The 10,201-nt window shown below is 51.0% G+C and overlaps 1 protein-coding gene across 1 annotated transcript in view; it reads left to right on the top strand.

Annotated features, from left to right (window-relative positions):
* Positions 1 to 628: 628 nt before the first annotated feature.
* MMP28 (matrix metallopeptidase 28) overlaps positions 629 to 10,201 on the top strand; it is a 17,735-nt gene continuing 8,162 nt past the window's right edge. Inside the window, exons 1-5 of the mRNA XM_010861709.1 lie at positions 629 to 787; positions 3,520 to 3,599; positions 3,814 to 4,001; positions 4,102 to 4,404; positions 5,130 to 5,332. Coding sequence (XP_010860011.1) covers positions 629 to 787; positions 3,520 to 3,599; positions 3,814 to 4,001; positions 4,102 to 4,404; positions 5,130 to 5,332 — 933 coding nt within the window. The remainder of the gene's footprint in view (positions 788 to 3,519; positions 3,600 to 3,813; positions 4,002 to 4,101; positions 4,405 to 5,129; positions 5,333 to 10,201) is intronic.

Genomic DNA, 10,201 nt, shown 5'->3' with positions numbered 1-10,201 from the left:
CCAGGCCCCCTGCTTTGGGAGCATGGAGTCTTAGCCACTGGACCACCAGGGAGGTCTTACAACCCCCTCGTTTTATAGAAGACGAAACTGAGACCAGAGAGGCACAGGACTTGCTTAGGGACACACAGTTCTCCACAGCACCAAGAATAAAGTTCAAGTGCTCAGTCCAGGGCCCTTGCCTTGCCCGGCTCATGACTCAGAGCTCTGGGATTCATTTGCTACACCTCACCGCTAGTCTTGCCCTGCTCAGAAATGGCCAGAACTTCCCCTTCCTTCAGGCACTGGGTGGGCTGGGCTCTACACACCCTCCCAGGACAAGTCAGGACAGATGAAGGACTCGAACCCCTGGAATTCTGATCCCTCTCGGCTTTCTGGGTCCGGGGAGAACCATTTTCCTCTTTCTCAGACACCACAGCCACTCCCAGGGCTTTACGGAGGCGACTCCCCAGGAAAGCGGCCCCAGCCCTGAGTGAGTGGGTGAGGCAGGCTGGCACAAACTTTGAGACCTGAGAGGGTGAATCATGGAGGCACACAGCCCTCCAGCTTCCTCTTCGTGCAGCTCCAGCCCTGGGCTCCATGGGGGACATGACGGGGGGGTGGGGGGAGGACAGGGCAGAGAGAAAACCCGATGCTTGAACCGCGAGGCGGAGAGGAGCCCCGGGGCATGGCCTCCGTGAAGGGGGACGGGGTGATCTCAGGTGCAGCTCAGGGCGCCCCTGAGAGCACACAGCACAGCCCCCCAAGCCTACGTTTTCTCCTGGCGTCTCTTGGCCACGCTGTCACCTGCGTGCGTGCATGCTAAGTCGCTTCAGTTGTGTCTGACTCTTTGTGACCCCATGGACTGTAGCCTTCCAGGCCCTTCTGTCCATGGGATTCTCCAGGCAGGAATACTGGAGTGGGTTGCCATGCCTCCCTCCAGGGCATCTGTCCGAGCCAGGGATGGAAGCTGCTTCTCTTATGTCTCCTGCATTGGCAGGCGGGTTCTTTAGTGCCAGCTGGGAAGCCCCTCCGGCCCTGCTCCCCTACTCTTTCTCCCAAGCAGAGAGGGGAGTTTCTCTCAGCTTTGCAGGAGGAAAACTGAGGCAGGGCAAAAGGGGCACACAGAAGGGGGTGAGGGAGACCTGCAGGAGCAGAGAGCATCTCAGCCCTGCCTCCTCCTCACCCTGAGATGTGGGGCTCCCTCCACTTGACAGAACTTGAGGACACTCAGTATTAAGGGGCCCCTGCCTGTAACTAAAATATTTTAAAATATGTGCATATTGAACACCCCTGGAGGAGGCAATGGCAACCCACTCCAGCAGTCTTGCCTGGAGAATCCCACAGACAGAGGAGCCCGGTGGGCTGCGGTCCATGGGGTTGCGAGGAGTGGGACACGACTGAAGCGACTGAGCATGCATGCATACTAAACATAGAATAACTATAATGGAGTTCTGAAATCCTGATAATCCCCATTATAACATTTCGGTGCTTTTATGGAAATATAAAGTGTCAGATTCTTAACATTTCTTTTACTCATTCTTTCGGTGTCTCTTGGCTGGTGTCCTGGATACTTGTGTGCTCTGCCTGCTGGAAATTCAGCTCTGCCTTGAAACCCACAGATTCCCAAAGAGCAGGCAGCCCAGGACTTCCCCTCTGAGAGACCCCTGAAAAAGCCTCCAGCCCCATCCTGCCCTCCCCCCACCTTGCCTGCCAGAAGTACCAGGCGCTGGCAGCCCAGCCAGGAAACAGGAGACGCTGCTAGTCCACTTCCCCTCTCTCCTCCCGCTCTGTCCAAGGCTTCATAGTTTCAGAACCGGAGCCAACTCCCTGATAAGGGCTGGGTGGGTTTGGGGGGAGGAACACAGGAAGTGCCACCCTGTTGGCCTGTGACTCAGTCTCTCCCAGGTCACTCACTCAGCAAAACCACTTCTAAGGAAACATTAATTCCTCCCTGGCTTCCTGCAGAAAGCCACTCTTTCCACCCTGCCCAAGGGAGAGGGAAGAGGCATGGAAGAGAACCAGGCACCTGGCTGGAGTGAGGCAAGTCTGAGATGGAGGGCCTGATTAACAGAGGCACAACTGCCCTGTTCACAGCACTTCCTGTCTCGTAGAGGGGTTGCTTTCCACAAGTCTCTTGTTGATTTCCCCACTAAGGTCGATCAGGCAGATCAACTGTGTATTGCACGTTCACTATATACCAGATGCTAGATGGACAGTACTGTATTTAATCCTTCTGAGAATCCGGTGGGGTTGTTTCTGTTCTCACACTGTGGGTGAAGAAACGGAAGCTCAGAGAGGTCCTTGGCCACCCAGCAGACTCATGGTGGGGAACAGATTCTTGATTTTAAGCCCAGCGGTTATTCTATAATGCCACACTAGTTTAAGCCATAGTCTTCCACATTAAGCCCCTAGAGCTCCTTTAATCCAAGGTGCAACCCCAAACAGTGTACTTATGCAAAGAGACTGGAGAAGGGAATGGCAACCCACTCTGGTATTCTTGCCTGGGAAATCCCATGGACAGAGGAGCCTGGCGGGCTGCAGTCCATGGGGTCACTCAGACACGATTTAGTGACTAAACCACCACCAACATGCAAAGAGAAAGAGGGAAACGGTAGTGCTGAAATACCAATAAATTAGCACAGAAAAACAATAAAATGGACTTGGAAAGAGTTTGTCTAGAACGAGGGTTCCTTATGGAACAGGGCTGTATTGAGAAGAGGATGAAGAGGTTGCTGGAGATCGAGGTAATGAAATCCACAAAAAGGAGGTGGGATACCTGCAAAGGTTTAGGGGCTGCTTACTTAGTGTGATTTTGTTCCCAACTTGTATCTTTTCCTTGAAGCATCAGCTATGACTGGAGTTGATCTGAGTTAAGAAATACAGCAAAGACAACAAGACAGAAAATTGTTTCTGGATAGGTAACATAGCAAAGAGGGATAAAATGAAGAGTCGATGTGTCTATATAAGAATTCAGGAGCTGAGGTGGCAATTTTTTTTTAATCCATTGATGGGACTTTATTCCATGAGAAGGGCAAATAGGAAGCCCAGTGCCTCATTCGCCTGAGGGGCTGGACTGGTGATAGGCATGGGCAGTGAGTCACACACTTCTCTCCACTGGCCTCCAAGAACTATATCCACAGACATCCCTGGTGGTCCAGTGGGTAAGACTCTGTGCTCCAGTGCAGGGGGCCTGGGTTTGAACCCTGGTTAGGGAACTAGATCCCACATGCTGAAACTAAGGGTTCATATGCGGCAACTAAAGATCCTGCGTGTTGCAATGGACACCCAGTGCCGCCAAATAAACAATAAATTGTTTTAATAAATTAATTGGAAAAAGAACTATATCCAGCTCATCAGTGGTGGCCAGGAACTGAGTCCAGGTTCTGACTCTGATGCCAGGATTCTTTCTCCTATAGCTGATAGATCTGGTTGGGAATAGGATGAGCCTAGACGTGAAGTCTGTGCCATGGACCCTGGGAGACTCAGGAAGGGGAAAGGATGCTACGTTGTGGGGAAAGCTGATGTTCGTCTCTCCCCTAGGCATTCCTGGAGAAGTATGGATATCTCAGTGACCAGGGCCCCAGTAGACCTTCCTCCACACAGTTCAGTAACGCCATCAGGTAAGGCAGAGGGATGTGGAGGACTTGGTGATGCAAAGCTTCGGTCACCTCTGCTTTCCTCCTAGAAGGCTGGTCTCCCACCTGTGCCCAGGAGGTCGTGCTCATGGCTCCCTCCCCTGTGTCCCACCGCCTGCTATCTCCACGGAAGCTCCCTGCCTTCCCCTGCACCAGCCAGCCTCCTGCTGTGGTCCTTTATCTCAATTCCTCCTAACAGGGAGTTCCAGTGGGTGTCCCAGCTGCCCATCAGCGGGGTGCTGGACCCCCCCACCCTGCATCAGATGACGCAGCCCCGTTGCGGGGTGGCAGATACTGACAGCCAGATGCCTTGGACCGAGAGAGTCAGCGCCCTCTTTGCTGGACGCTGGGCCAAAATGAGGCGTAAGAAACGCTTTGCAAGGCAAGGTGAGTACTGTTAAAATCTGGGTGGGTTGGAATTCCCCGGTAGCCAGAAAAGCACTTCTAAACCTCAGACCAGGCTCTGTCAATAACCTCTCTTCCTTAGGGAGGACAACTGGGACCTCTCAACCCAAAGCTCATGTTTGTGAACACAGACATTTAAACCAGAATGATGCCTACATTGATGAACTTTCATTGTGCAGTATTTTCCAGAGCAAACTGCATCAAGCCCACTTGATTCCTTCATCAATTTGCTATGTATGGCAGTTAAACCATCACCATTTCCTTTTATATTTGACTAAAGTTGTTTTCATCCGAATCGATTCTTTTTTCATAAGAATTGTTCAACAAAGATGTGATTCATCGATCAGTTTTATGTTGGCTGTGGTACTTTTATCTTTTTTACAGAGTTATGGAAATACAATTCACATACCATACAATTTACCCACTTAAAATGAAAAATTCAGTGATTTTTAGTATATTCACAGTATTGTGCAACCATCATCACAATCTCATTTCAGAACATTCCCATCATCTCAAGAAGAAACCCCATCCCAACAAGGAAACAGTCTGTAACATGCCCCTGCCCCCCAGCTGTTGGCAACACTGATCAACCTCCTTCCTGACTCTTCGAATTTGCCTATTTTACTCATTTTCACGTCACAGTTTCTGCGATTGTACTTCTCTTTGTGTAGTTTTGGGATTTTTCTCCCCTTCTTTTTCCTCCTCCACTTTCTCCTTCTTTGTCCAAATCTAGTCTTCCAGGATCAGATGTTACAGATCTAAGATTTATGAAGAAGATATGGTTCTTGTCAATTCTTCGTCAATAACAAGTTGGACAGTGTGTAGTTTTAACGTCTTGTCTGTACTAAGTCTCATTTTCTCTGATCAGTTTTTTGCAGTTTTCAAGATTTCTAACAAGATGAGGTTGCTCAGTCAGGTTCTCATCTATTATTAATTTTACTATGAGCACTTAGGGCCATTGCCTCTTTTAATTTGCATGAATGACTTTGGCTGACAATACCCATTAGGAACAGAACAGAAGGCATGCTGGTTTTTCTTTTTATTTCTTAGCTGATTTGTAAGGAAATTGTGGGCCGTTGCCCTCAGCTGTCGGAGGATGGGTGTTTCCAGGTGTTTGCCAATCCGCTGCCACTGTGTCCACATGTGCGGCCCCTCTGGGTGCCCAGTACTGCCCGAACACATTCCTGGTAGAACAGAGGAGCGGTGGGGGGTCTGGACTCTGCGGTCAAGATGTCCTCAGAGTCAGCATGTTCTGCAAACCCCCCTGCTTCTGGACAGCAGAGGGGAAGGATGAGGCAGAATGGAGGAGCAGTGTGAGCTGGAGCAACATCCCGGGATGGATCTCGGGCTCTGAGTTTAGCTGTGTGACCTGGGCTGTGTCACTTGGCTCTGTTTCCTCACCTGAAACATCTGTGAAGGAGAGGCCCTTACTGCCAAGGGGAAGGGACTTGTTGTGAGAATACAGTGGAAAATGGGGCCCCAGGCAGTCTCAATAGCGACAGGCCCAGGCTAGAGCTGGTGTCCCAGAGAATTGAAGCGATGCCTCCTGGGCACTCAGGACACCTGAGCACAGGGATGCTGCCTCCAGGCAAGCATCTCATCTTCTCTTGCCCCAAGCGAGGAACTGATGGAGTCCATTTATCACTATCCAATTTGAAGCATTCTTTTTTTTTTAACTTTCTATCTTGTATTGGAGTATAGCCGATTAACAATGTTGTGATGGTTTCAGGTGAACAGAGAAGGGACTCCGCCATACATGCAAAGGGACTCAGATGTACATATACATGTATCCATTCTCCCCCAAACTCCCCTCCCACCCAGGCTGCCACATACCACTAAGCAGAGTTGCATCTGCTATACAGTACATCCTTGTTGGTTATCCATTTTAAATACAGCAGTGTGTCCATGAAAGAAAGTGAAAGTCTCTCAGCCGTGTCCGACTCTTTGTGACCCCATGGACTAATTCTCTAGGCCGGAATACTGGAGTGGGTAGCTTTTCCCTTCCCAAGGGGATCTTCCCAACCCAGGGATCGAACCCAGGTCTCCCTCATTGCTGGCAGATTCTTTACCAGCTGAGCCACAAGGGAAGCCCCAGTGTATCCCTGTCCATCCCAAACTCCCTATCTCCTCCCCCCATCTTTCTCCGCAGCAACCATAAGTTTGTTGTCTATGTCTGTGAGTCTCTATCTGTTTTGTAAGTTCATTTGTATCATTTCTTTTTAGATCTACGTATAAGGGATGCCATACGATCATTCTCCTTCTCTGTCTGACTTACTTCACTCAGTATGACAATCTCTAGGTCAACCCATGTTGCTGCAAATGACATTATTTCATTTTTATTAATGGCTGAATAATAGTCCATCGTATATATGTACCACATCTTCTTTATCCATTCCTCTGTCGATGGACATTTAGGTTGCCTCCATGTCTTAGCTATTGTAAAAAGTCCTGGAGCATTCCTTTTGAACATCAATCCATACTAAGGCACCTCCTTCCCCATCTCATTGCCTGACACTGTCCCGCTCTGTCCAGACAGCAGTGGCCAGACTAGACAGAGAATTTCCCTCTGGTTCACAGCAACTTGACTTCCTTTACCTCCTCAGTGGGAAGACGTTCTCTAGAATGGAGCTGTGAGCATGGCAGGCAATGAGCGCTTCCTATGCCTTAGGAAAGAAAATGTAATAATTAATGGGCTTCCCTGGTGGCTCAGACAGTAGAGAATCTGCCTGTAATACAAGAGACCCGGGTTGGATCCCTGGGTTGGGAAGTCACCCTGGAGAAGGAGATGGCAACCTACTCCAGTATTCTTGCCTGGAGAATTCCATGGAGAGAGGAGCCTGGTGGGCTACGGAGCCTTGATGATGTGCCAAGGATGGATCTACATGGATTAACTCATTTTATTCAATAACAACTGTATGAGATGGGTCCCCTTATCACCCTCAGTTTACAGATGGGGAAAATGAGGAACCAAGAGCTTGGGCGACTCTCCCAGGGCCACACAGTAGCCAAGCCTTCTTGTCATTGGGAGGATTAAGTGATCACCAGATGTGAAAAACCCCAGAACATGGGTAGGTGCATAAAAAATGATGTGGGTTTCTAGGCCAGTGACTTTCCATGATGTGGATGAATGCTGTACTGATGAAGTTGGGCTCCACGGTTGCCAGATAAAACACAGGATGCCCATTTAAATTTGAATTTCAGATGAACAAGTGTTTTGTTTTCACATACTTATACTAAAAAAAAAGTATTTGCTGTTTATCCAAAGTTCACATGGATCTAGATGTTCCATATTTTCATTTTGCTGAGTCCAGCAACCTCATTCCAAGCACCCAGTCCCCTCTGTGCCTACAGGCCTGATTTTCAGTGCTCCTGAAACCTCCCAGAGCTGATGCAGGTGAGGGCCCCGGGGGATGTATCTGGGGTATAAAAGGAAGGAGCGGGGATACTGGCTGAGCACCCACCACATGCCAGGCAGCTTCGTGTTGCTTTTCCATTTGCTATTTCACTTTTACCAGGAGGTGAATCTTACCAACACCACTTTGCAAGTAAAGAAACTTAGGCTTGGAAAGATTCAAATAATGTGATATTCGAGGTTGTAAGCAGAGGCACTGGGATGCTAACCCATGTTCTCTCCATAATGTCAGTTTCCTGTTGGGAATCAGAACTTCAAGGTCCTCCCAAGCAAGGAGTCTAGCTCTCTGCCCTTCCCCATCTCTTTTTCCCTCCCTCCTTCTTTTTGGATTTTGGGGCAAAAGTGTAGGGGTTGCGATGCCAGGTGCAGCTGGTGGCCTGAGGGTCACCATGGAAACCAGCCTGCCTGGCCAGGAGTTTGGGATGGGGATCCAAAGTGGCCAGCCTGCTCAGAGGACACACACCTAGAAGAAGACGGGGGATAAAGGCTCAGGCTGCTGGCCCAGTGGCTCCTTGCTCCCCTGCCCCTCACCCAGCTCCGCTCCTCAGCACAATTGGTCATCTTCTCTCAATTCCCATTTCTGTTTGCCCTCTCTAGCCTCCCCATTTCTTGCCCACGGAGTGAGGGGCTCCCGTCGCTGAAAAAAGGCAGGAGGAGCTGCCTCATACTTTTCTAGAAGCTTGAAGGTGGCAGGGGAGAGTCTGAGAGCGGCTCATGCATAGCAGGGTAGGGAGGAGCCCAACACCAGCCTGTCCGGTGCCCAGTGAGAACTTGTCAAAGAGAAGCGTTCCTGGCATAGAGTGAAGCCTCAGGCGGCGCCTCTGGACTCCAGGCCTTCCTCTGCCCTCCTGGGCCCCCTCCCTTCCTTAGATCCTTCCCTCTTCCCTCCCTGAGGGTTGCTCACTGGCTGGGAGAGGTTGGGTGGCCGCCAGGCCCTACAGGCCCAGGAGGCAGCCTTGCCTTGCATGGAGCTTGGCTCCGGGGTGGGAGAAGGGACAGTCCCTCCCCCCGCCCCGTGGGGCGTGGAGGGGTGGAGAGGAGGGAAAGGGCGTTCAGCTCTTCTGCTCTCCAGAGAATTCAGGAGAATTTCAGCTCTTGCAGGGCCCCTGCTGTGATGCAAAGAAGCGATGTTTAGGCAAATTTATAAGCCTTGAGTCTTAGCCAATGTGCCTGCTTATCAGTGTCCGGGCCTGGGCTCAGGGCCAAGCTCCACTAGTCACTCATTGTTTTTTTTTTCTTAAGAGGTTTTATCTTTATTTTTTTCTGTTTTTGTTTGTTGTCTTTTTGGCCATGCCGTGCCACATTCAGGATCTTAGTTCCCCAACCAGGAATCAAACCCGTGCCCCCTGGGTGGGGAGGGCAGTCTTGATTCCTGGATGAACAGGGAAGTCCCTACTCACTCATTCTGAGTCCCTTCCTCCTGGTCTCAGTCTCTGCAAAACAGAGAAGAGAGATGGATAAGGAGATGGCCAAACACCCATGACTTCACACCTTCTACCTGGTTCAAGCAAGGACAGCCCCAGGACAAAAGGACAGGAGGTCTGCACCTTCACCTGGTCCCCCCTCCAAGGAGAGAGGGGGCTGTCCTCCAACACAGTCAGGCCTGCCCTGCCCACTAGTCACCCATGCTCCAGGAAGTCTGGTCCTTTTGGGACAGGTGTGAGTGCTAAGTTGCTTCAGTTGTGTCTGACTCTTTGCGACTATAGCCCTCCAGGGCCCTCTGTCCATGGGATTCTCCAGGCAAGAGTATTGGAGTGGGTTGCTGTGCCCTCCTCCAGGGGATCTTCCCGACCTAGGGATCAAATCCTCATCTCTTGTGTCTCCTGCATTGGCAGGCAGGTTCTTTACCACTAATGGGGGACACTGAGACCCAAAAGACAACGTGAGTAAGACAACGTGATTCGATTCTCTTGCACTCCCAGGAGTCCTGCCTTTGAGCCGTGAGTCTTCCACTTGGGAGTCACAATTTCAGTCTCCGAGCTTGCAGAGCTCAGAAATAGCCCATGAAAAATTCTGGGAGCTGGACCTTCTGAGCACCCTGGTCCTGGGTGCCCGATGAGTTGCAGAGGGACTTGGTTGACTGGGGACACAAGCAAGAGGCCAGAGTCTCCGGCCTCGGGGAGTAACTGCAGTTTGGGGCAAAGGAATAGGAACTCTTCGCTGAATGGAAATGGAAAAATTTGTCTTTGTCAGTGACAAAACACACCCTTTGTTCTTATTTGTTTTCACCTCAGAGCTCTGCAGAGTCCCTGAGGAAGTGAGGGGGAGGGCCGGGGGTCAGAGAAGGACCTCAAATAAATGGGCCTTGTGGTCTCTTGTCAGCGCCAGGCCTGGGGGCACGGGAAAAGGGAGACAGCAGGAGAGTGAGAGGGGTGGGGAAGAGGAGGGGGAGAGGGGAGTCGCGGTTGTGGCCCCTATGGCCCCCCTTCCTCCGCCCCCACAGTAAGGAGGGGCTGGGATCTGCTACCAGCAAGAGGCACAGTCGGTTTTCAAGCTTAGTCCAGACGCTGGGGAAGATGACCCCAGACTTGAGAGTCCTTTGGGTTGGGGACCCTTCCTGAGTCGAGGCTCCACATCCCCCATCACACGGGGACCTCCCCAGGCCAAGCCACTGGACTAGGGACTGTGCAGGATAAGGGTCGCCTTGTCAATCTGAGCACAGTGTCTCCACCAATGGGAGGCTTCCCGGGGCCAAGGCTGTGTCTCCTTCACCACTTCAGGGACTTCCCGGAGGAGGGCCCATCTCCCCATCCAAAGGGCCCACGGGGCC

This window comes from Bison bison, unplaced genomic scaffold (genome assembly GCF_000754665.1).
Source record: "Bison bison bison isolate TAMUID 2011002044 unplaced genomic scaffold, Bison_UMD1.0 scf7180017864472, whole genome shotgun sequence".
Lineage (NCBI taxonomy): Eukaryota > Metazoa > Chordata > Mammalia > Artiodactyla > Bovidae > Bison > Bison bison.
The sequence above is the reverse complement of the archived record's forward strand: the minus strand, read 5'-3'. Positions and strand labels throughout refer to the sequence as shown.